The sequence below is a fragment of the Mustela nivalis genome (assembly GCF_964662115.1).
Source record: "Mustela nivalis genome assembly, chromosome: 17".
Classification (NCBI taxonomy): domain Eukaryota; kingdom Metazoa; phylum Chordata; class Mammalia; order Carnivora; family Mustelidae; genus Mustela; species Mustela nivalis.
Window position 1 is genome coordinate 25,499,173 of NC_139036.1, and position 26,867 is coordinate 25,526,039.

Sequence of the window (26,867 nt, forward strand, 5' to 3'; positions counted from 1 at the left end):
GAAGTAGAGGTTTTTTCTCCCAAGTATTGGATTAGCAAAAAAAAAGCAAAATGTCAATACAAAAATACTTCAAAGTCACAGGTGGTCTGAATGAAAAATGTACTTTAAATACCTGGAGTAATTTTAATATTTATTTATTTGAGAGCGAGAGAGGGAGAACGCATGTGCAGGCACACATGTAAGGTAAGCCGGGGAGGGGGCAAAGGGAGAGGGAGAGAGAATCCCAAACTGACTCCATGCTGAGCTGCAGGGCCCACTGTGTGGCTTGATCTCAATATCCTAAGATCATGATCTGAACCAAAACCAAGAGTTGGAGGCCACTTAAGCGACTGAGCCACCCAGGCGTCCCCACCTCAAGTAAGCTTTAAGTTTCCAAATAATTATGACTACTTGGAACGACTCTTTGCCAAAAACATTTATTTTTAAAATTTACTTAAGCGTTTCATAGAAACTTAGTAATAGCCAGAGTAACTCGTGCCCATTTAGCAAACTCTTAACAGCAAGAAGAAAGAGCTTATTAAAAGGTTCTTTTGCATAATTATAGTTAAATCAGTATGTTACGTCATCTCTTGATTGCTTATTCATTTTGCTTTCATCACACTGAAATCTTTAGACAGCTCTGTGTATATGCTCAACCCCTATTTTTCTTTAACTGGTTCCCCAAGAAAAGATATGTATGGCTCATAAAGGAATCTTACTTGATTACACTGTAGCATATGCTACTTAAAGTGGGTCACAGTATATGGAAGGTGCTTTGTTTTTCTCAAGTGTTTTCAAGTATTTCTGTGAAGAGCAGGTCAACATTTCACATTGTTTGCAAACTGATAAAATCTTTTTCTCAGGGTGGATAAATGCTTTCATTTCTCAAGAAAAGGCCTGCTTCTGCTTCCCTATCACCCACTTTATGAGGTCTATCTTGGGTTTCTCCTGAGATTTTATACCTCTTGTTCTTTAAGGAAAAGCTTCTGTACTATCCTCTTTCATCCATTTCCTCTACACTGACCTTCACGTCCCCTGTCAATCCTGATTCTATTATTCTAGCTAGCTTGCTAAACTCTTAAGTAGGAGTCTAGAGAGCTGGTTAAAAGTTTAGATCAATGGATATATCCTTTTAAAGAAATCCATAAGTTGACCTTTGAACACAGATTTGAATTGTGTGGGTCCACTTATATGTGGATTTTTCACAGTATAAATGTATTTCTGTTATGATTTAAGTATTTTCTTTATCTTACTTTACTGCAAGTATACAATATGTAATACATCTAATATACAGAATGTGTTAATTGTTTCTTTTAGCAGTAAGGCTTCCGGTCAATAGTAGGCTATTAGTAGTTACATTTTGGGGGAGTCAAAGTTATACATTAATTTTCTACTTGGGGGGGTCATGTTGGCATCATTAACACACATGTCATTCAGGGGTCAACTCTAGTTGTGTCAAGTTCATGTAATTATGAATTGAGGATGAGAAGAATCAAACAATACTGTGTACTCAAACTGAAAATCAGTTTTCATACAATTCAAACAATGCTATGTACTGAAACTGAAAATCAGTTTCTCAGCCTTATGGTGCAATAATTTTGTTGTGAAATAAAATGCTAATCCCTTTCAGTTTTCAGGGGAATACAGTTTAATTAGATGTTGTACTTCTGTTGGATAACCTGTTATGGGACAAGCTTGGTGACTCCTCACATAATTAAATACACAGCGATAACAAAACACATAGCCAGAGGTGGCAAGAACAGTATCATTTACCCGGGTTTTGCGACACAGGGGGCACACAGTCTTCATTTTAGGTAACAGAGGAGAATCAGAATTGTAGTCTAGGTGTAAAGGAGGTGGTGGAGTAGGCAGAGCAGTCAGTGATTTGATAGTTTCTTGATTTTCAGATGAGTACCACCACTCAAGGAACTGCAGAAAGAATACTCCCACAGAAAGGCCAGTAGAGAGGGATAAGGCCGCACCTCCCAAGGCTTTCTTCAGAGCTGACTTTATCTTCTCACCAACACTGGTAGAAGAATAGAACAAAGAGGCAAAAGGAGAAACTGTTTACTTAGGTTTGATCACAGAATGACTAATATAAATATACCTCTTGTACTTTTCATCAGAATCACTGATTCAGTTTGGATTTTGAGTAGTTGCTAGATTGGCACCATCTCCTCTACTATCCATTCGAAATTATTTCCTTTTTCTGACCTCCAGTGTTTGGGGGAGTATAGGAACTAAATTTTGTATTTAATGACTAGGGTTTTGTTTTTTTGTTTTTAGAAAGAAATTGGTAAGACATTGGTTATATAGATGTGTGTGTGTGTGTGTATAAGATAGTATATCAAGAAAAAGAAACAACTCACTTAACAAAAATAACTTAGCAATATCGAGGACTGTATATTTGAAGTTGTAGGAGAACATAAATACTAACTAGAAACAGTGGCATTGTGGTTAAGAGCACAGTCTTGAGAATTGTTGATCTGGCTTGAATCTCAGTTCTGCCACCTTCTAGCTATGTGGCCTTGGCAAGGTAGTTGGCTATTAGGTCTTAGTTTCCTTAGGTCTTAAATGAGGTAATGAATTTATTTCATTAAGTTGTCAGGAGGATTGAGATAATGTACATGAAGCAAACAGCAAGCACAGGGCCTGGCACACAGCAAGCATTCATAAAAATGTAGCTAGTGTGATGAGGAAGGTTACTGGGAGGGCAACTCTTGTATGGACACAAGAATTTTTCTCTGATTTATGAAATACCACAAAGTGGACTGAGGAAGGTGAGTTTCATAAAATTAGGTTAAAATTTTAGAATTTCTTAGTGAAAGGTTTGGGGAAATGTTAAAGCCTTACCTCCTGGCTGGTTGCTGCATTATGCTGGCTTCAGCTGCTTTGTGCTCCAGAGCTTGTATATCTTGAACTGTAAGTCGACCTAGCCGAACTCCAGCCAGCTTCAGCAACGGGGAGTGATGCTGAGCCTTTCCCAGGATGTATCGAAGTTGTTGTACAAAAAACCAGCCTTCCCATGCCATGTTAACAAATGGGTAGGCTGCCAGGAAGGCTCTATAAAACTGTTTCCAGCGGGAAGAAGGGGGGTGGATAGAATATTCATCCTCTTCCCTCAGGCTAGAAACAAGCTTCTCCAGCTTCACTTTCAGGTAGGGAAGAAGAACCAGGAACAGAATTGACTTCCACAGCTGCCGCTTCGGGAGACCAGCACTGGCCAGTCTCTCAGGCTTGTATGTGTCCCCCATTACAATGCGCTTTAAGCCATAAAAATTTTCAGAAAATGAGGCACTTGTTTTAGACAGATAATGCTGCTGGAGCAGAAGATCTAGCAGGGCGAAGATTTCATCAAACCACCTCCAAAAGAAGCCATAGTGGGCAGGATTTGATTCTGCGAGAACCTAAAAGTAAATTAATAAATGAATTTCATTCCATTTCACAACTACTATGTGTTGTATTCACATTTCCTTATTTCCCTCTAAATTCTGATACTTTGGGCTTAAACAAGTTACTTCTTTTGGGGATCTTCCCTATCCTTTCTGAAGTGCTAGGTGTTCAGTACAGGGCTCTACACATAACAGGGACTCAAGAACCATTAAACTACAGGATATGAATTACATGCTAATTGGCAATTTCAAAACCTAGACAACCAAGTAAACTGTTTGGTTTTCACCCAGTCGTCCCTAAAACCTTTCAGAGAATCAATATCTTACCTTGACCACATGCTGAAGAGCAGGTCTCACTGCTGTCATTAAACTGTCCTGTGCTACCACCTCAAAGATGGATGGCTGGTCATCCACCACAGAAGCAGTTGTGATGTGAGCCCCGTGCTCAGCCATAGTTTCTTATGTGCACTGAGTTTCGCTTTGCCCACAAACTCTTTAGCAAGCATGAACTTGTTTTGGTTATCAAACGGGTGCTCAGTCTTAAAGGCAATCTTTCTGCAAGAGACCCAAAACTTTTACAGAACTGGGGGTGCGGGGGGAGACCTCTTCTGGAGGCAGAGAGGGGGAGGGGTCTCAAATCAAGGAGGTTAAGAACGAAATTAAGGCAGACGTGGCAGAGATTGAGGTGGAAGTGGTAACGTGGGGGTAGGGGTGACTTGTCAAATGCTGCACCTCACAGGGCAAAGCATGCCTATGGGATACAGGTATAGCCGAAGGGGTGCTCTCCTGGAGGCTGCGAATCAAGGGCTCTCAATCGCGAGGGCTTAAAAGCCAGCCAGCTCTGAAGGGTTAGAGGTGCCAGTGCGGACCCGGTACGCGAGGGCTGGCTCCAGTTGTTAGCCGCAAAGTGCCCGCGCGGGTCCTTGTGCGCGGACCCCCGGCGAGGCCCTAGGGACCCAAGACGCCACGTTTGAAGACAGGCCTCCGCTCGGACAGAAGCCGCACCCGGAAATAGAAGGGGCCGGCGATTGGGACGACCGACGGTAGAGAGGCGCTCTAGCTCGGAACGTGGCCCGGGAACCGGAAGCAGCAAACTCTATGATTCCCTCCAAGACTTCCGCTTCCGCTGAAATTAAAGAATTCACTTGGGGGTTAGAGTGGAATTCTCTGTCCGTTTGTGGTATTTATTTATTTATTTTTGAAGCTGATTTTGTTTCGCATTCTCCGTGGGAAACCACAGCTCTGAATCTCCCCCCGCAGAGGTCTTTTCCGCAAGATGTTCGGGGCGCTGCGGGGACACCTGGCGCCGGGAGCCAAGAGTTCGGGCCTGCTGCTGAGGACTCTGTTCCCTTGGGCGATTTAGTTAGGGGTGGGGGAACAAAAGGGAATATGGACGTACCGAAGGTCTCTGTGCGCGCGGCGGGGGCGGTAGGTAATTTATATTCTGCCCCCTTCCGGGAAGGATTTGGAGCGACGCAGCTGGCGATAGAAGGCTTTAGCTTTGTTGCTAGTTATGAAAAAGATGATAGGATGAAAAAGGCTCCTGCAGTCCGTTGGAACTGGGAACTCTTACTTTCCATTCCAGCTGGTAGATTAACAGTCTCCTAGGTGTAGTTGTGTTCAAGCGTAACTAGGCACTTGCACACTCGATGAAAATGGTTCCTGCTGCCGTACACGTTTGGATGTGTCACGGGGGGATGAATACGTGTTAAGACGGAGGGATCCTGGTGTCTTCTAGCTAGAATGAACTGGGGACGCTTGGCAGATGGTACTTTTCACTGTTTGTATTGCAGAATTAACGTAATTTACCTTAGGGTTTGCAAAATGCTTTTACATCGTGTGCAACTTTGCTTCGTTTGAGTTGCGTATACGGGTTTATTGAGTTTCAGTGAGTTAAAGTTCAACCATTCCTCTTTCTCTCCAGCTCCTCCCCACTTCTATGCTAAGTGGTTAGGAATAGAAGGTATTCACGGCCTAACAGGAACTTACGGCGTAAAGATCATTGGTTTGCATAATGAGAACCCTCAAAAAGAAGGTTTGGGTTTAATTGTTTCAATAAAGTCTTGCAAGTTAATCTTACAGTTCTAAACGTGTTTTTTACTCTACCAAATAACCTGCCAGCGACAATCACGTTGATGGAAGACTTTTGCCTTACAGAAATTCAAGGACTAGAGATACTGTATCTGTATAAAGCACCTGACAAGTATTAGGTGTTTTAACAATAGCTTTTTTTTTAAAGGACTAACTTACCCAATTTATTTCTGTTATGTTTTTCTAGGGGCGCGAGTAGTAAACGATAAACGTCATCTAATGAGCTTCTTTCATTAACAATAAAATTCCAAGTGATAAGAAGGCATTATGTCAAAGTTTAGCTGGTAGAATTTTTCTTTCTCAAGTGAACATAAAATAAAGGTGCATCTTGAAAATCAGTGATGTTTTAGAGTCCATGGAATACATCAGATTTTGAAGTGCATTTTCCAGCCAATGTGGCTGGACATTTCAGACAGAAAGCAGCGCCATAAAGAGGGACAGATAGGGAAAGGACACAGTGAAGTTCTATTTCAAAGAACTTCACACAGGTCAGTGTGGCAGAGGGGCTGGGAGTGGCACAACCAAGGTAGGAAAGGAGAGGTGGGGCTGACACCAGATTAAGTTCCCCCATCACTGGAGACCTCAAGCATTGGCAGACTGACCCTGCTAAGGATGAAGAGGAAGATTCAGGCAACGCAGAGTCATAAAATATGAGGCCAGACTTCAGTTTTCACTACGTAAGTTCGATTCTGGTTCAGCCCCCACTTACTGTGGCTGATACCTTAGGCACTGACATAACCTCTCTGGGTCTCAATCTCATCTATAAAGTGGAAATCATAATGTACCCATAATGTATCATAGGGTTGTGAGGATTTTTTAAATTCACATATAATGTATTATTAGTTTCAGGGTTACAAATAGTAGCTACTACAAAAGAACGAAGTTGAGACTTAGCATCAACTACAAGTGGGAAATTAAACGTTTTTATCAATTAGGGTTCTTTGTTTACAAGCAGAAGAAGCAAGCTAATATTTTTTAAATGTTTGGGAATGTATGGAGTAGTTAACAAAATGAGGAAAGCCATCTCTAAAAAGGACAGGAACTACAGTTGTATTGGATGTCTCCAGCAAGAATTAGTAGTCTCACCCAAGCAGTGTTGTTGCATGAAAAAGCTTCAACAACTTTCTGTCACTGTACTTATGATTCAAATGGCTATTGCCCTACCTTGGTTCAGATTTCCTCTCCACTCTGTTTCACTCTTAGAAGAGGGCAAGACTGGAGTTCCTGCTGGCTCAGCCAGTTAGGTGTCTGATTCTTGGTTTCAGCTCAGGTCATGATCTCAGGGTTGTAAGATCGGTTGGTACCCAGTTCCGTGCTCATTGTAGAGTCTGCTTAAGATTCTCTGCCTCCCCACCCCTGCCCCGCACACTTGCTCACTCTCTCTAAAGTAAACAAATCTTAGGGCGGGGGGAAAAGGCAAGACATCTTGATTAATAGTCTTTTGAGGATGACCCAAAAGTAAATTGAAATTATTGCAAGAGAAAAAAGAGAAGCAGTAAAAAAATAACCAATGCCAATTTTTAAAAAAATTTATTTCATTTATTTTAGAGAGTGTGCGAGCTGGGGGTGGGGGAGGGAAAAAGAATCGCAAGCCGACTTCTCACTGAGCACAGAGCCCCATGCGGGGCTGCATCTTACCACCCCGAGATCGTGACCTGAGCTAAAATCAAGAGTTGAATACTTACTTAACTGACAGCCACCCAGGTGCCCCCAATTAATACCAATTATTGCAGCCAACAAATAGTAACCACCTCAGCATAGATCACACTCTCAGGTTTATGTTTTAATAGATAAGACACATAAAAAGTATACTTAAGTATTAAGAGGCATTATATATATTTTATATATAGATTTTTATTATATAATAAAATAACATTATATATATTTATACATATATTAAGAGGTATTATATATATATATAAAGCAGTATTAAGAGCCATCAGATAGGTTAGTCTGATGTGAGTTTGGAGGAAGAGATAACTATCAGCTGGGAGAAATAAGGCACTACAAGCTAGCTTAAATAGAAGCCCTATGTTGGCCTATGTAACCAAAGCGAAAAACATTTCTATCCTTATATTTTATTTCAGCTTCTCTTTGCCAGTTGCTTTCTAATACAGTGATGTAACCTGGTACCTTCTGTACCTTGTACCATAACAGATACCACTGAGAAAATTCTGTAAATTAGGTGGATCTCAAAAAATGAGTACATTTGGGGCAAGTCATGGTAGTGGTAGGGCTTTCCAGGCTAAGGGAGCAGTAGGGAGTATGTAGGTGGAACAAATTGTTTAGTTTAACTGTAGAGCTACAGAAAGGAATAACAGAGTATGTTGAGCATACACTTAGGTGGATTACGGAAGGTCTTAAATGGTACTTTTAGTTCTTTGCCTGTGGATATTCATCTGTTTAATAAATACCGAGTAATGTGTCAGGCATTATGCTAGGTGCTGGGTATGAAATAGTAAAAACAGATATGGAATTTATACTCTAGTTGAAAAGGGAGATAATAAGTAAATAAACACACATAATTTATAAATGGAATAAGTGCTGGGATGGTGTGGCAGTGTGGGCTAGGAGGGCAGAGCCTTTTAGATTGGGGAAACAGTGCTTTTCGGGGATGACAATTAGACCAAATTATGAGCCAACCATGGGGATGGGTTGTTGATTATGAGTCAGGAGGGGCGGTATTTGTGAAGACCCTAGGATGGGAAAGAGTGTGGCATATGTGAGGGCTGCGATAGCAAAAGAGGAAATGCAGAGTAACTGAAAGGCATAAAATGTTAGAGGTAGGGGTCAAACCGTGCAAGGACTCTGGCCATGGGAAGGAGACTAGATTTTAATTCAAGTGCAATTGGAATTCCTTGAAGGATTTATACACCAGAATCATGAGGTTTGTATTTTTAAGATGATCCTGTAATGTTTATGTGATTATGTTTACGTTGTGAAAATTCTTCCAAAGTTTCCATTTATTATGTGTGCACTTCTTAAAAATGTTTGTTGCACACTTGAGAATAAGTTAAATAACTTGGCTGCTGTATGGATAATGGTTGGGAGGAAAGTAGAGGTTTCTGGTAGCCCAGGCACTAGGTGGTGGTTTAGATTAATGAGGTGAAATAAAGGGGATTGGATGAATTAAAGGTTTATTTTGAGGGGCGCCTGGGTGGCTCAGTTGGTTAAGCCACTGCCTTCGGCTTAGGTCATGGTCCCGGGGTCCTGGAATCAAGTCCCGCATCGGGCTCCTTGCTCAGTGGGGAGCCTGCTTCTCTCTCTGCCTCTGCCTGCAGCTCTACCTGCTTGTGTTCTCTCTCTCTCTGTCTGGCAAATAAATAAATAAATAAATAAATAAAATATTTTAAAAAAAGAAAAGGGTTATTTTGAAGGTGGATTGACAGCTCGGAGATGGTTTGGATGTGACCATTAAGGGAGAGAGAAATCAAGAATGACTCTCCAGGTTTCTGGCTTGATCAATTTAGTGTAATTTATTGTGATAAACACAACTGTAGCAAATGCTGCATAGTCATACTGTGTGCAGTCGTACTTCTAAGTGCTTTACATATATCAATTCCCTTTGTCCTTATAATAATATTATGATAGAATATTACTATTTCCCCTATTTTACAGATGAGAAAACTAAAGAGCATAGAGATGGGAGAAACTGAGGGAAGGATAGGTTTGGATTTACTAGGCATTGAGGATCTGCTAAAAGTTTTTGAATAGGAGAAGGACATGAATCAAAGTCCTTTAATAAATATTTTTCTGGTGGGATCTTCTTTACAAAATCCTCCTCTGATTTCTGGGAGTTTTAACTGGAACCAGGTTTTTCAGCACCCTCCTCCCTCATCTCATGATTTATTTAATTTGGGTGGGCCATAATAAATACAGATTTTTCCATCAGTGTGGTTAGCATTTGGTGGTGAAGTTAGGAATAAGTCAAGGTTAGAAATAGAGCTTTAGGAGTCTTATGGGTAGGAACAATCATTGAACTCATGGTTCATGATAGTATAGTATAAAGAAAAGTAGTATAGTGTAAAGAAAGTATAGTATAAAGAAAATATATGACTTTAAAAACTTAAAAAAAAACTTAAAAAAAATCTTTGCTATTTTCTCTCCTAAATATCCTATATACTCTTTGCAGCCATATTTTTAAAAGATTTTTTATTTATTTGTTTGTTTGACAGAGAGCGAGCACAAGCACAGGGAGTGGCAGGCAGAGGGCAAAGCAGGGAGAAGCAGGTTTCCAGTTGAGCAGAGGGCTGGAAGTGGGACTTGATCCCAAGACTCTGGGACCATGACCTGAGCCAAAGGCAGAAGCTTAACTGACTGAGCCATCCAGGTGTCCTACAGCTAGAAGTTACAACTCCTGTTTTCATGTCCTTGCCTCCCATTCATCCTCACACTTCTGCAGCATGGCTTTTGCCTTCATATCTTTACTGATGGTTGCAGCGATGACATCAAAGACTATTTATTTATTTATTTACTTATTTATTCAGAGGGAGGGGGGCTGAGGCAGGAGGGAGGGCAAAGAGAATATTAGGCAGACTCCATGCCCCGTGCAGAGCCATGTGGGGCTCAATCTCAACCTTGCTATCATGACCAGGGCTGCAATCAAGAGTTGGTTGCTTAACTGTCTGAGCCACCCAGGCACCATGATATCAAATAACCTTTATGTTGCTAAATCCTTGGACACTTGAGCCCTTCCTCCTCTTCTCTATAGCAACTGATATTGTTGACCACTCAATACATTTATGCATTCAACAAATTTTGGGGAGGGGGGCTAGGTCTCAGATAGAGGAGTGAACAGACTGGTATAGTTCCTGCTTTCATAGAACTCTTAAAAACATGCTGAAACATTATAACCATCTGCTTTTCCTTCTTTCTTTCTACTTTGCAGTCCGCTTTGCATTTTGGTTTCCTCAACTTCTGCCCCAGGCTCTCTCGCTCTCCACATTTTTTAAAAATTAAAATCTTACTCTTTTTAGAGCAGTTCTAGGTTCACAGCACAAGTGAGGGAGAGGTACAGAGATTTCTAAGTCTTGGTTTCCAAATGTAACTTATTTTTGTGTAAGCACTCCTATAAGCCAGATGCTTTACCTACATTATCCCATTTAAACTTCACAAGCCAGAGAGAGATGATTGGATTCATTTCGCATTTAAGACTAAGATTAAAAAAAAAAAAAAAAAAAAAGACTAAGATTAAAGAGGGCGCCTGGGTGGCTCAGTGGGTTAAAGTCTCTGCCTTCAGCTCGGGTCATGATCCCAAGGTCCAAGGATTGAGCCCCGCTTCGGGCTCTCTGCTCAGCAGGGAGCCTGCTTCCTCCTCTCTCTCTGCCTGCCTCTCTGCCTACTTGTGATCTATGCCTGTCAAATAAATAAATAAAATCTTAAAAAAAAAAAAAGACTAAGATTAAGGACATGTTAAGTGATTTCCCAGTCACATTCTCACCATTGTCCACAGTCCTGAGCTGGCCTGCGAAATCAGCTGAGCCTTAAAAAAATTTTTTTTAATAAAAGAAACGATATTTCAATCCCTTGCATGTGAGAGGTTTTAGAGAACTCCTGCGCGAGGAAACAAATCCAGGGAACGTCAGTTTGTTTAATATAGTCCTCTGCATAGCCCCCGAACTTCCTCTTGGGTCCAGTCTCCAGTTTCCGCTCAAAAACAAAAAACAAAAAAGACCGGTCCGTTTCCAAGGGGACAAAGATCGCCGCCTTTCTGGTTCTCCCGCGCGCGGGGATGACGGTAAACGTCGAGGTTCTCTGACGTCAGAGTTTCCTGTCCACCATTTTTGTCCCTGGCAAAGTGGGTTTTGCGCAGTGGCTTAGACCTGGAGAAGGAGTCGTGACGTGCAGGAAACCATTACAACACCGCTCGGGCCGTGCTCTCTGGCTGCTGCCGCCACCCCCGCCCTCGCCTCCGGTGAGTTCAAGGCGGCTAACTTCGGGGTGTGTCCCTCATTGATGGCAGGGGGACCCCAGGTTGAGTTGGAGGCTGGTGGGGTGGGCGGGAGAAGAAATCCTAGGAGCGTGACCGTTGAGGATGAAGTGAGCCGTCGGGTGTGACCGTTGTGAGGAAGAGGGTTGGAGAGAGGGACTCCACGACTCCGGCCTGACGAGGGAATTCTCGGGTGTGGCAGCTGGGAATTGGTGGGGCGGAGGGCACGGGAAGGGGGATATGTTCGAGGTCGGGGGTTGGGGCCAGAGGCCAGGGGTGTGGCCGGTATGGGCTGGAGGCCAAACGGGAGAGCCTTCCTAATGCCCCGCTTGGCGTCGTTCATTCGGAGGCTGGGACTTGACCAGCTAAGTAGAGGGCGAAAGGGATTCCCCCACAGGTTTGTCCATTGGCGGGCAGCACTCTCCTGTCTCCGGTAATTGGAGGTGAAACGACTCCTCTCTCCCATCTCGTAATGGAGGAATATATCCCAAGAATCTTGACCACCTGGGCCTGAAGAGGAATTCCTGACACTTGGGGGAAGGGAAGAGAAACCTTCAGACCCGATGTGAGAGAGGGGGAAGCAAATAGGGGTAAATCAGCCCCGAATTTTTTCTTTCTGGGTTTAGCAGGAATGATCTCGTTTGGGAAAGGCTGTAGGCTAAGCCAGAGGCAAAGAAACTGGAATGTGTTGTTATTTCCATATTCTTTGCATCCAAAGGATTAATTTAAGCTGTTTCTTTTCAGAGCAGTCTTCTACCTGGGGGGAGGCTTTTATTGAACTTACCTGGCTATTTCATTATGAAGCAGTGTGCATAAAGTGTGGATACTTAATTAAACTTTGATTTTTAAAAGAAATAGGTGTTTTGAATGCCAGATGCTGTTACGATAATCATTGAGGTTAAAAAGAAAAAGTAAAGAAAGCACAGTAAGTTTCGAAAAGGCGGAGTGACCCAGAAAGTGGTCTGAATGAGGGACAATTTAAATGATTAATTAAGTTTCTGGTATGCCTGTATTGCTTAGCCTCAGGGTACAATTACAAAGTAATAATGGAAAGCAGATGGAGGAGATGCAACTGTACAAGAAAGCGTGTAACACATTCCAGTGATGACTAAGCGTGGTGGTAAGGTGAGAACTGTTTGCAGGTACCTTAACAGTTTAAACTCCCGAGGAAGCAGAAAGGATAGTGTGTTCTGCAAACAGCCTCAATGAAAGTTGAGTGGTAAAATTAACACAGAGTTAACATTTTGTGACTCAAGAGAGTTCAGTTCATCTTCCCCCACCTTAAACATCCATATTTAAAAATATTACATTTTATGTACTGGTTTGACTCAAGCTGAGCAGTGAATTAGATACGATACCTTCTTCTTTCTTCCTTCTTTACTTCTAGGCTTCAGTTTTCCAGAGTTTTGCTGTTTCAGTTAATAATTGGATGGAAGAGGGTGTCTGGGTGGCTCATTAGTTAAGCCTCTGCTTTTGTCATAGGTCATCATCCCAGCGTCCTGGAGTTGAGCCTGCATTGGGTTCTCTACTCAGCAAGAAGCCTGCTTCTCCCTCTCCCACTCCCTATACTTGTGTTCCGTCTCTTGCTGTCTCTCTCTGTGTCAAATAGATAAATATAATCTTAAAAAGAAAAAAAATTGGATCTAAGGGGCACCTGGGTGGCTCAGTCCATTAAGCATCTGCCTTTGGCTCAGGTCATAATCCCAGGGTCCTGGAATGGAGCCCTTCATTGGGCTCCCTGCTCAGAGAGGACTCTGTTTCTCCCCTTGCCTCTCCTCTTACTTGTGCTTTATCTCTCAAATGAATACATAAAATCTTTAAAAAAAAAAAATTGGGTGTAAAACTTGAGGCACCTAGGTGGCTCAGTGTGTTGGGTATCTGACTTTGGCTCAGGTCATGGTCTCAGGGTCCTGGGATTCGTGTCTGGCTCCGTGCTCAGTGAGGAGCTTGTTTGTCCTTCTACCCCTTTCCCTGCTCATTCTCTCTCTTTAATAAAATTTTTAAAAATTGGATGTAAAATTTTTGAAGTTCTTTCTTACTGTATAATAATAAATTACTTTGTAGTCTGACATAGTTAAATAGAAATCACGGGTGTGGAGGTGCCTGGGTGGCTCAATTATTTGAGCCTCCAGCTCTTACTTTGTGCCCGGATCATGATCTCAGGGTCATGGGATTGAGCCCTCATGTCAGGCTCTGAGCTCAGCGCAGTGTCTGCTTGTCCCTCTCTCTTTGTTCCTCCCTGCCACAAACTCCCTCTAAAATACATAAATAAAATCTTAAAAAAAAAAAATCGTAAGCGTGTTTGTTATAATTAGGAGCCTTGTGATTTCTTATGAGCTAAATGATAATGGAAGACACTATTATCTTTGCATTGAAATATCTAATTATTGAAATATTTGAGGGGCACCTGGGTGGTTCAGTTGGTTTAGCATCTGCCTTTGGCTCAGGTTATCATGTTAGGGTCCTGGAATTGAGCCTCACGTGGGGCTCTCTCTTCAGCCAAGAGCCTGGGTGCTCTCTGTGTCAAATAAATAAAATCTTGAAAAAAAGTTTGAAATCTCAGTGCTTCTCACCCCTGTAACGAAAGATGTCTTAAATGGCCTTTCTGCCCTATAATTGGGTTAGCTCCGGCCAGTTTTTTTGCTACAGGCTCCAGACTGTGTAAAGCCAACTATGTGTGAGAAGAAGAGATTTAGTGGCCTCACCAAGTCTAATTTAGCTGCCATTTCCCAGAGAGCCATTTGACGTTGAGACCCTATTTTTTTCTGGCCTTATTTTCTTTAGGGGCACTGTAAGGAGGGGGAATAGAAGAGAAGGGTCTTTCACAAGCTGTATTTGGTAGAAGCTAGGTTATGTTAAATCCAGATATATCATCCCATGTAGGGAGGGAGGCTTCCTCTGAAAATGCAGGCATCAGATGCTGGGCTAGCCGGGCTAGGACAAGAGTGAGTGTGTGCTTTCCCTGTGGTCGCCATTGTTTAGCAGTATCCCAAGGCCCTACCGCAGGTCCTAGAACAGTCAGTGACTTGTCTCGTTTATCTGGTGGGAAGGTGGTGTGAATTCAGACTCCATGATGGCTTTACTTTTTCCTGGGGTTTCCTCTAGGAGAAAAAAACATTTTTTTTTTTTTTTCCAGGAAGAGCTTGATTTTTGAGGCTCTTCAGCAAATATTTTACTACTTCTTTTTTTTTTTTTTTTTCCCAGCTCTATCTTAGCTACTTTTCCTTTGGTTTCTAATGCAGGCTGCAGTTTTCACCATCCTGTAATTTTGAGAACCTGGTTATGTTCATCTTTGGCATGTGATTATCTCATTTAAAAAGTATGTAATTTTAAAAAAAGATTTATTATTTGAGAAAGAAGGATGGAGAGGGAGAAGCAGGCTCCTGCCTGATGCAGGGCCCTGGAATCATGACCTGAGCGGAAGGCAGATGCTTAACCCACTGAGCCCCATATGCCCCATATATAGTTTTTTGAAGTGTAATTCACGTAACATAAAATTAATCATTTTAAAGTGAACAGTTGAGTGACATTTAGGACATTCTTAGTGCTGTGCAACCACCACCTCTTCCCACTTGTTTTTGTTTAGACTACTTTCATTTTTCTTGGAGTTTTCTTTTGGCTTAAGGCACGTAGGTTTCCCTGTCAATAGGGGTCAGGGATGCTTCATTTACTATTGTTTACAGCAGTGGAAGCTAACTAAGAGTGATCGGTTTCTCCCTTTCTTTAAGAGCAGGGATTCTTATTTTAGGAGCTAAGATGACTTGTCTCTCTTCCCTGAAATTTTGTGGGTGGGTACATTGTTCCTTAGTTAGGAACACAGTGCTCCCAGTGAATAGGACAGAAATATATTCCTTGACAATGAAATTTAAGGGAGGTAGTGAAATGTGTGGGTCACTACTAAAGGCAGAATTTCTTTTTTCTAAATGGTGCCAGCAGAGCTTTAAGATTTTATTTATTTATTTGACAGACAGAGATCACAAGTAGGCAGAGAGGCAGGCAGAGAGAGAGGGGAAGCAGGCTCCCTGCTGAGCAGAGAGCCCGATGTGGGGCTCCATCCCAGGACCCTGGGATCATGACCCGAGCCCAAGGCAGAGACTTTAACCTTAACACTGAGCCACCCAGGTGCCCCGTAAAGGCAGAATTTAAGACTAGGTTAACTTTATCATTAACAGACTGTGGTTAAAATTCTTGTTAAGAATTTAATATGTGCATATGTTTATGAGATCTTTAGAAAACAGAACAATTTTTGTGCCTTTTTTCAAAGAAACAGTGAAAAATAACATCCAGATTGTGTGTGTATGTATGTAATTATTTATTTTTAAAGATTTTTATTTATTTGGCAGAGAGAGACAGCCAGAGAGGGAACACAGGCGGGGGGAGTGGGAGAGGGAGAAGCAAGCTTCCCACAGAGCAGGAAGCCCAACGTGGGGCTCCATCCCAGGATCGTGACCTGAGCCAAAGACAGAGGCTTAACGATTGAGTCACCTAGGCACCCCCAGATTATGTTTTTAAATCCTAAGTAAGTTTTAAGTTTTGAGGATTCTTTTGGACTTAAGATGGCATAATAACATCCTAGACAGACCATATTGGCCTTGAGCTCTGGCTCTCAGGTTCTAGAAATCATTTCTGTATAGCTATTTCTCTCTTTGTATGTGTAAGTTCTTACATAATAACTTCAGATTTATTTCAGATCTTATACATGAAGGACTCCTTTCTTCAGTTTGCCCATTTCACATTTAGTGTACATGGTGAATGGATTAAATAATTATAACATTCTTTGAATTTTTGCTAGGAAGGCATTATGAAAATATTGTAAAAAGCAAGCCTCTGTCACAGGTTAATTTTTAATTATATCAAAATGGGAATTTCTGTATTCTATAATATTTGTGAGTTCTAGCTCACATAGAAGGTAATTCAGGGAAATTCTGGTACAACCTAAAGCACTCTTGCATAAGGATCAGGACTGTAAATAGAAGCTACTTGGAAAGAGCTCAGCTGAGTTTAATTTCCCTTAGGCTATCCAAGTAGCACAATGTAGAGATCAGATTTGAGCCAGGCTTTTTTCATTATTTCATGTTTATTTGGCTCTTTTTTATTTTCCTTAATTACATTGATTTGTTTATTGCTTGGGTCTTTTCTCTCTGATCCATATTTACTGTTGTTTGCCAAATGTGGTATCACTCATGTTGTTTTGGCTTGACAATAATGAGCAGGTGCCAGGCATCAGTCCTAAATTTGGTAATAAGCATTGTTAATGAGGATGGTAAGGAAGAAGATACACATTTTTGAGTGCGGAAGGAATATTACTACATGGAAATTTAAATAAAGTTAAAGATATCAACTACCTAGGACAAAGTCTTAAAAGTTTCTTAAATCAGAAAACATTGTCTCATTATTAGGGGGAGAAATGTGGCCAGTCCATGCCCTTTTGTTTCACTAGTAGAACCAAGTGTCAGTTGGATTAATTTTCCATTTAACTTGAAGCATTAACTTGAGGCTGGGATCCATGATCTTTTGAGTTTTAACATCTTCTGGTTCTTTTTTGTATGCAGTGTGACTGAATAAATATCTTATCTCTTTTTTTTTTTTTGCCTTGTTTTTAGCTGTAAAGTGATATTATTTATTATTTGGGAATACTTTTGGGCTAAGTATAGATAGTTGGAAATATGAAAACTATAATTAAGAAATCCACGTGTGAGGCATATTTGCCTCTAGAGATTTGTTGTGAAAGAATATTGTCCTATTAATGTAGGCTTTTTATTCTGAGATTCCTTTTTTCAAGAGATTCATGTAATGGTGAATAGGTTGGCACAGTTTTCTCTTTCAACCTTACTATTGCTTCAGGATATGTGCTTTGGAATGACTCCATCTTGAGGTAGGGAGTAAATAAGATTTTCCTTAATGGGGGAGGGGGGAGAAAAAAGAAAAAAAAAAAAAAAAGATTTTCCTTAATGGAAAGTAATGGGGAGATCTTTCAAAACAAACTTTTTCTTATCTTAATATTTGAGTGCCTAATTGAAGATGTATTTGCAGAAAGGTCTAGCTTTAGGTCTTGGAGGCTTGGAGGAGATAATTATGCATAAAATCACAAGGCCATAATAGATTATCAATTCATGCCATTTAGCCTATGGATTTTGCCCCAGATAGTTCCTTGAGGCAAGAGTTAACATCCCTAATTATCTTTGCATGTCTTGAATCACCAGTAATGGTGGTAAGGAAGAAAATACCCATTTTTGAGTATAGAAATTCTTTTTTTTTTTTTTAAAGATTTTATTTATTTATTTCACAGACAAGAGATCCCAAGTAGGTAGAAAAGCAGGCACAGAGAATGGGGGGCGGGGAGCAGGCTCCCTGCTGAGCAGAGCTCAATCCCAAGACCCTGGGATCACGACTTGATCATGAAGGCAGAGGCTTTAATGCACTGAGCCACCCAGGTGCCCCTGAGTATAGAAATTCTTATAAATGTTATTAAAATTAATCAATGCCTTGCTGGACATCACTAAATTGGATAAATCATTTTTTCTTCTCTTGTTATAGGTGCACATTAAAGATCCAAAACCATGACTGACTCCAAGTACTTCACAACCAATAAAAAAGGTAAGTACGAAAACTTGATCAAAGAACTTTTGAGTTCTTTGAGTTTGAGTTCTTCAAAAGTTATAGTGTCAAATTGTTCCCCCTAGAATGTTCCTGACCTCTTCAGACATGCATATTGTGGACAGTCTCATTGGGGATCTATTGTTTGTATAGAACTGGGTATTTGAATAAATTATTAAAGGATAGGTTTGTAAAGATAGGGCTATGATACACATGATTTTGAGTTGAAGGTTCTATTCTGGTAAGAGGATGAAATCCAATTTGGATCCATTGAAGATTGGTAGATCTGAGGAAGGCAGAAGCAGCAGCAGCACATTCATTCTCTTTTTTTTTACTTGGAAATATTTTATAACGAACAGTACTATTAAAGCAATATAGGTCACGTAAAAAATAAAAATGCAATTCTCTTTCTCCTTATTCCAGTTCCTGAGGTGAACTCAGGTGTATCCTTAGTTTTTTTCTATGCATATAAATGAAAGTATTAATCCATATGATTAAGCAGTTTTTTATCTTTAACAAAAAGAGGTCATGCAACAGTACATAGAAACTTGGTATTTTCATATCCCTCCATATATAGATTTACCTCATTCTTTGGGTGTTGTCTAAATAAATTTTTTGTACTTAAGACAGGGAACCTCTAGGATGCCTGGGTAGCTCAGTCCTTAAGCATCTGCCTTTGGCTCAGGTCATGGTCCCAAGGTCCTGGGATCAAGCCCCACATCTGGCTCCCTGCTCATCAGGGAGCCTGCTTCTCCACCTGCTTGTGCTCTCTCTCTCTGTCAAATAAATAAATTAAATGTTTAAAAAAAAAAAAAAAAAGGGAACCTCTAGAGTCAGTTCCATGATTTTTAGGTCATAGTCTGTGGATTACTTGAAAACAGCTTTGAATTTATTAACCTCATAGTCTTTGTAATCAGAAATATAATACTGCTTTACGGGGTGTCTAGGTGGCTCAGTCTGTTGAGTGTATGACTCTTGATTTTGGCTCAGGTCATGATCTTGGGGTCATGAGATCAAGCCCAGTGTTGGGCTCTGCACTCAGCATGGAGTCTGCTTGAGGATTCTCTCCCTCTCCTCCTTCCCTATGTGCATGGGCATGCATCCTCTCTCTCTCAAATAAAATCTTTAAAGTGTGTGTGTGTATGTGTGTGTGTGTGTGTGTGTGTGTGTGTGTGTGTATATATATAAAGTAAAATCTCTAAGAGTGTGTGTGTATGTGTGTGTGTATATGAAATATACTGTTTTTTACATACAGCTATGGGGCTAGGAATTAGGGATTCTTCCTGGGAAAGTCCAGCCTCCTCATCTTTTGTAAAATAGTTTCCAAATAACAGCTCCTTTCTAATGCTGTAGATGACCCTCCCTTTAAAAACAGACCAGCTTTGGAGCATCTGGATGGCTTAGTTGGTTGCTGTCTGCCTTCAGTTCAAGTCATGATTTCAGGGTCCCGGGTTAGAGCCCCACATCCTGCTGCCTTCTCAGGGAGCAGTCTGCTTCTCCCTTTCCCTCTGTGATCTCTCTTGCTCTCACTCTCTCTCTCAAATAAATAGATAAAAATCTTTAAAAGAAAAAAACAAAAACAAAAACCACAAAGTCCATTTCCCTTGACTTATTCATTCTGTTTATTTATTCAGAAAATGTTTATTGAGTGTCTCCTGTGTGTGAGTCATGCTTTCTCTATACCATGTCTCAATTCATGCGCTTCGTGGCTCCCACCCAACTTCTCTATCTTGATTAGTCACACTTCACAAAAACCATTAACCATTGTCGCTCATTTTCAGCTTTTTTTCTGACCTTCTGAAATGCTATTTATTGTTGACATTTCGTATGCTTTGATGACCAAGATATTGTTTATATTGACATAAAAAGATGTCATTTAAAAACTCACCTAACTTGGGACACCTGGATGGCTCAGTTAGTTAACTATCTGAGTCTTGGTTTTGGCTCAGGTCATGATCTCAGGGTGGTAGGATTGAGCCCCACAACAGGCCCCACCCTCAGCGGGGTATCTGCTTGAGATTTTCTCCCTCTTCCTCTCTCTCTCCCTCTCCCTCTAAAATAAATGAATAAATATTTAATTAAATTTTAAAAAACCCTTACCTAACTCTTCAAACCTTCTCTTGTAATGAATCCTGGTAACCTTTTTAAATTCAGTGATCTGTAAAAGTTTAAGACCTACAGATTGCATCACTGGTGGGTAAATACCACATTTTAAAAAATGGATAGACTCTGTTCCTTTTACTTCCTGCAACACCCACCAGAACTGCCACTGGAACATATTCTTTGTTTATGCTAGAATTGGAATAGTTTCAGTTACATCCTGTTTTGATTCTTCAGCTTCTGCTGCTTTTCACAGTGCAGACTTCTGAAACCCTGCTGCTTGTCCTTTACCGTTCCTAGAAGTAAATGATGGGAACCCTAAGAACTGGATTTGGCAGCAGAGGACTTGGTGGAGAGGAGAATGACTCTAAAGGGACCAGCCTTTGGGACTGTACTATTTTTGCATTTGTTGATTAAAATAAAACCGATTTTTGTAACTTTGTTTGCCTTGCTGGCACTGGATATTGACGTAACAAGCTTTTTTAGTGCTCAGCTTCTGTGTTTCTTACCAGTTTCATCCTTCCCATCCTAAGGCTTTAGCGGATCACGTAGTTTGCTGTCCCCACTGTTTCTATAGTGGTGAATGAGATCTCGTTAAAATGAACATCAAGCACAGTCATACAAACATGGCAGAAAATGAGGCAGTATTGTCGAAGAGCTGAAGGCTATAGAGGGAAGGTTGAACTGGGAGTAGCCGACTGCTTTTTCACAGACACAGTGGTGTCTTTTGTTTTTTCTTTTAAAACCAGTTGAGGTTTATTACCATGGCAGCCCTGGCATTTCACTGTGCAGAACCTGAGCACTCCTTCAAGATTGTGCCTTTAAAAATGACTCTGGTGGGGCGCCTGGGTGGCTCAGTGGCTTAAAGCCTCTGCCTTAGGCTCCAGTGGTGATCTCATGGTCCTGGGATCGAGCCCCGCATCTGGCTCCCTGCTCAGCAGGGAGCCTGCTTCCTCCTTTCTCTCTGCCTACTTGTGATCTCTGTCTGTCAAATAAATAAATAAAATCTTAAAAAAAAAAAAGTCTGGTTTGTACCATCTTTTTTTTTTTTTTTAAGATTTTATTTATTTATTTGACAGAGATCATAAATAGGGAGGCAGGCTCCCCTCTGAGCAGAGAGCCTGATGCGGGGCTTGATCCCAGGACCCTGGGACCATGACCTGAGCTGAAGGCAGAGGCTTAACCCACTGAGCCACCCAGGTGCCCCTCCCTGTACCATTCTTGAAGCTTCAATTTTTTTTTTTTTAAGATTTTATTTATTTATTAGAGATCACAAGCAGGCAGAGAGGCAGGCAGAGAGAGAGAAAGGCAAGCAGGCTCCCTGCTGAGCAAAGAGCCCGATGTGGGGCTCGATCCCAGCACCCTGGGATCATGACCTGAGCCGAAGGCAGAGGCTTTAAGCCACAGAGCCATCCAGGCGCCCCTCCCTGTACCATTCTTGAAGCTTCAATTTTATTATTTCCATCAGACCAGTTGGATAGGATGGGGCCTTGAAGCCTTAAAGTGCTAATTAGAGCAGGGATTCTCAGCCCTGGTTGTGCATTAGAATCACATGGAGGAACTTTAAAAAATATGAACGGGGCACTGGGGTGGCTCAGTTGTTAAGCATCTGCCTTTGGCTCAGGTAATGATCCCAGGGTCCTGTGATCAAGCCTTGTGTCGGGCTTCCTGCTCTGCAGTGAGTCTGCTTCTCCCTCACCCACTCTCCCTGCTTGTGTTCCCTCTCTTACTGTGTCTCTCTCTGTCAAATAAATAAATAAGATCTTAAAAAAAAAAATGAATGTGAGAGCTCTTCTTGACATGCTGATAGAACCTGAGCATTGTTATTCTCTAAATACCTCCCAGGTAATATTTAGTTGGAAACCTCTGGATTCAGCAGTCAGGAGGCACAGTTCTAAGAGCAGCTCTGTCACTAACTCACTCTGTGATCTTTGAACCTCAGTACTTTATCGGTGGGTGAATGAGCAGATATCTGGAATCTCTTTGGTTTGAAAACAGATTTGTGAACCCATTTCGTGCCTACATTTCTTTTTCCTTGGGACCTTGAAAATTCTGATGGAAGATCTTCGTCAATCAGATGCCGTTCTCTCCCTATCGTAGTAGGATATCATGAGATTTGTTTTTTCCCCACCCATATACTTCCCAAGATCTGGATTTTATGTTCTTCTCTGGCCATAATCTCAAAGATGGTATTGTTGTCAGTGGGTCAATTAATAGTCTGTGGACTTGAATTGTACCTATCCTATAGTTTTTAAATTCTTCTTCTTCAATTGCTACCCTGCCTCTGGTCAGTGGTCATGTTATGTATTAGAGTGTAGTGTTTCGGTCTAGTTTTCTGGTCCTGAGATCTCACCAGTTTGCTCTCTTTTTTTGTAGGAGAAATCTTTGAATTAAAGGCTGAACTCAATAATGAAAAGAAAGAAAAGAGGAAGGAGGCTGTGAAGAAAGTGATTGCTGCCATGACTGTGGGAAAGGACGTTAGGTAAGGGTAATCACTCCTGCTGTTGGTCACTTTACACCCATACCCTATTTTATGGCTTCTACTGCTTTTTGTTTAACTGTTGTAATCATAGAATCTATAAAAATGGGTTTGTCCCACTGAAAGATCATGAGGAAGTGTTTGCTTTTACATTAACTTTGTGACAAGTTTTTTTGAAGAATGAAACCAGTTTGATTTTGTTGCATTGAGATCTCACCTAAAACCTCCTGAGAGCTGGCACAGTTACACGTCTTCTGTTGAAGATGCTAAAAGTGTACTGAGAAGCAGAAGCTCATACGTTCTTTAATTGGCTCAAGCTAGTGTCCTTAACTCTACAACTGTAGATTCAGTTGCTGAGTTAAAGATGAAAATCAATGTTAACAAAGCCCATTTTGTCTTTTTTTTCCCCCCCTGTAATTCAGCCAGACCATTTGGAAATAGGTACAGATTATTTACAGGCCCCTGAGGATTCACAAGATCCTTTTCTGGGGATTTGTGAGGTCAAAGCTGTCTTTTTTTTTTTTTTTTTTTTGACAGAGAGAAATCACAAGTAGATGGAGAGGCAGGCAGAGAGGGTGGGGGAAGCAGGCTCCCTGCTGAGCAGAGAGCCCAACGTGGGACTCGATCCCAGGACCCTGAGATCATGACCTGAGCCGAAGGCAGCGGCTTAACCCACTGAGCCACCCTGGCGCCCCAAAGCTGTCTTAATACTTGGGTATTATTTGCCTTTTTTACTGTGCTGACATTTGCACTACAGGTACCTTAGTGTGAATCAAGTTAGCAGTGCCAAACTGTGACAGTAGTCATTGTATTCGTCACCACTATATACTTGGAGGGCAAATAGGCAGTTATACTTATGACTGTTTTTCGTGAAGCATTAAAAATTTATTTTATTAAGGGGCGCCTGGGTGGCTCAGTGGGTTAAAGCCTCTGCCTTCGGCTCAGGTCATGATCCCAGGGTCCTGGGATCAAGCCCCACGTCGGGCTCTCTGCTCAGCAGGGAGCCTGCTTCCTCCTCTCTCTGCCTGCTTCTCTGCCTACTTGTGATCTCCGTCTGTCAAATAAATAAATAAAATCTTTAAAAAAAATTTATTTAAAAAAAATTTATTTTATTAAACTTTGAATCTTGACTATAGGTCATTTTAATATTCCACGTGATAAAGCAGGAATTATGCATAAAGCACTTCTGCTGCATAGCAAAGTGATGGTTGACTTGGAGAAAAACCCTTGCAAAATTGTTTGAATTGGGAACCCCATTTTTTAGTGAAAAAATGATTGATAGGTTATAGTTAATCAGGCTTCAGTATTTGGGAGACATTTTATCAAAAATGAACAAAGTGAACCTGTCACTTCTAGAGAAAAAATTTGACATTGGATACATTTTGAGCTTTAAAGTAAAAATTAGATTGTTGGAAAATTTGTATCTCACAACATGAGCTTGACAGCTTCCCAATACTTACAGACTTTTCTAATGAGCTTGGTAATGAAATTAGTGAATGTATTATTTACATTCAAATTTATGTGGTGAAATTTGTCTCATTGGGAAGATCTGCATAACTCAGCCAGTATTTCCGAAATGACCACTGCATGTATCACAAAACTATGTGTGGGTAAAAGATCCAGTCAAAATAATTGATAAATGAATGCATTTTAATGCAATTAAATATTAAAAGCTCGATATGGTTTCAGATTCCTCATTGCAACTAACCTTTTTAAAAAAGATTTATTTATTTATTTTAGAGATAGGGAAAGATCATGCACACGCAAGTGGGAAAGGGGCAGCGGGAGAGAGAGAGAGAATCTTAGGCAGACTCCCTGCTGAGCCCAGAGCCTGATGAGGGTCTGGATTCTATGACCCCTAAGATCATGAACTGAGCTGAAACTAAAAGTCAGACACTTAACCCACTGAGCCATCTAGGTGTCCCTCCAACTAACTCTTAGAGAACTATCATTTGCAGACTGAAAAAAGAAAAAAATATAGCATTTGTCTAGCTTTTCAGTGAATCAAAGAATATCCAGTTAATCTGATAAAGCTGTTAAATTACTGCTCCCTTTTCCACCAACATATGTGTATCATTTTTTTTTTTAGTCCAAACAGTATTCTACAACAGGTTGAATGTAGGAACAAATATGAAGATCCAGCTGTCTTTTCTTTTCTTTTTAAGATTTTTATTATTTATTTATTTATTTGACAGCGATCACAGGCAGGCAGAGACACAGGCAGAGAGGGGGAAGCAGGCTTCCTACTGAGCAGAGAGCCCGATGTGGTGCTTGATCCCAGATAGCTGTCTTTTCTTAAACCAGACATTAAAGAGATTTGCAAAAATATACACTGTCATCTTAATTTTTAAAAAATACAAAATTTTTACTTTAAAATATTTGTTAATATGAAATACATTTATTATTTTAAATGGATCAGTGTTTTTTAAAGTATTTCTGTTTTAATTCCTGATAGCATAAAATATCAGTAGGTATAACCCACAGGAGCAAAAACTCTCTGGGGATCTCAAGAATTTTTAGTGTAAAGGGTTTCCTGAGACCTGGAGGGTGAGAGTAGTTCCCCCAACCAGACCAGGGGCCCAGGTGGAAACGGTGGCAATTAATGACTCAGATATTGGAGTTTAGTTTGTTAGCATTTGGTTCTTTTTTTTTTTTTTAAGATTTTATTTATTTATTTGATAGAGGTCACAAGTAGGCAGAGAAGCAGGCAAGCGGGGGTGGGGGAGCAGACTCCCCGCTGAGCAGAGAGTCCAATGCAGGGCCTGATCCCAGGACCCTGAGATCATGACCGAGCTGAAGGCAGAGGCTCAAATCAGTTTTAAATGTTCATTTGAAAACCATTTTTAGCTTATAGCTCATACAAAAGTAGTGGTGGGCTGTATTTTGTGCACAGGCTATGGTTTTCCTGTCCAGGATCGATCTAGTCACTGATGGGCTATTTTTGCCAAGTATTAAATCTAGATTGAGAGCATCGGTACTGATGAACTGGTAAAAGTCAACATAACTGGTAAACTGGTAAAAGTCATTTGTGTTCTCACCAAGGTTATTCATGTATCCTACAAAAGTGAAACCTCTTTGAGTTTCCTTTTGTATGCTTGGTAAACACTACTTGTTAATCTGTTAATTGCTAATAATTTGTGCTTATGCTATTCCACGTGTCATAATTTAAAAAGGGTAATAGATGTCTCAGCCTTAGTTGAAGAGACCCAAAATTTGAAAAATTAGGGAATAATAACATAATAGTTTTGTAATAGGTACCAGAGTATGTATATTAAAGATAGTAAGAGTTCTTCGAAAGAGAGATCCATGTAAATAGGAACAGTTGAAGAACGCTTTTTGGAGGAGATGGAATTTGTACTGTGCTTAGATAGCTCAAAGATGCAGAATAATAGAGATTAGGTATTCTTAGGTTATCATATTTCAGTCTCCCCTGCAAGTAATTTCAAGTTCAGTGCTGTCTGATAGAAATACAATATGGGGCATATATAATTTAAAATTTTCTGATAGCCAAATTAAAAAAGTAAAATTAATATGAATAATATATTTTACTTAACACAGTACATTCAAAGTACCATTTCATCATGAAATCAATATAAAAATTATTAATGAGGCATTTTACATTATGCTTTTCTCTTTTTTTTAATTTTATTTATTTATTTGACAAGAGAGCCCACAAGCAGGGGGAGCTACAGAGAGAGGGGAAGCAGGCTCCCTGCTCAGCAGGGACCCTGGGCTCAATCCCAGGACCCTGAAATCATGACCTGAGCTGAAGGCAGATGCTCAGCTGACTGAGGCACCCAGGTGCCCCACATTATATTTTTCATACTAAGTCTGAAGATCCAATGTGTGTTTGTTGTTTTTCTTTAAGATTTTATTTATTTATTTGACAGAGCACAAGTAGGCAGAGCAGCAGGCAGATGCAGGCTCTCTGCAGAGCAGGCAGCCCGTTGCGGGGCTCTATCTCTGGACCCTGGGATCATGACCTGAGCCAAAGGCCAATGTCCAACTGACTGGGCCGCCCAGGCGTTCCCAATATGTGTCTTACATACGTACATCAGATCTTAGTTCAGACCAGCCACATTGCCAGTGAGTAACTACATATGACTAGTGGCTACCATACTGGAAAGTTCAGGTTTCTAGCTTTATAAGTTGGTACTTAACGGTTTTTACCTTTAAATTTTATTTATTTATTTGAGACGGAAGATGGAGGGTCAGAGGGAGAAGCAGACTCCCTGCCAAGCAGGAAGCCTGATGTGGGATTCGATCCCAGGACTCCAGGATCATGACCTGAGCAGAAGGC

General features: G+C 40.9%; 2 protein-coding genes across 4 annotated transcripts in view; one reads left to right on the forward strand and one right to left on the reverse strand.

Annotated features, from left to right (window-relative positions):
• Positions 1-397: 397 nt before the first annotated feature.
• PEX12 (peroxisomal biogenesis factor 12) lies at positions 398-4,453 on the reverse strand. Its single transcript, XM_082707392.1, has 3 exons — positions 3,699-4,453; positions 2,833-3,386; positions 398-2,005 (listed from the first exon to the last, which is right to left on the reverse strand). Exons 1-3 carry the CDS (start codon positions 3,822-3,824, stop codon positions 1,606-1,608), a joined length of 1,080 nt encoding a protein of 359 aa, XP_082563518.1. The 5' UTR covers positions 3,825-4,453; the 3' UTR covers positions 398-1,605.
• Positions 4,454-10,118: 5,665 nt separating this feature from the next.
• The window catches only part of AP2B1 (adaptor related protein complex 2 subunit beta 1), a 127,822-nt gene continuing 111,073 nt past the window's right edge, over positions 10,119-26,867 (forward strand). For 2 of the 3 annotated variants that reach the window (XM_082707326.1, XM_082707328.1), the window contains exons 1-3: positions 10,119-11,376; positions 17,929-17,988; positions 22,465-22,570. In XM_082707326.1, the coding sequence (XP_082563452.1) occupies positions 17,952-17,988; positions 22,465-22,570 (143 nt within the window). In that variant the 5' untranslated portion in view covers positions 10,119-11,376; positions 17,929-17,951. Of the gene's footprint in view, positions 11,585-17,928; positions 17,989-22,464; positions 22,571-26,867 lie in introns of all 3 variants that reach the window. The other variant, XM_082707327.1, reaches the window with a different exon arrangement.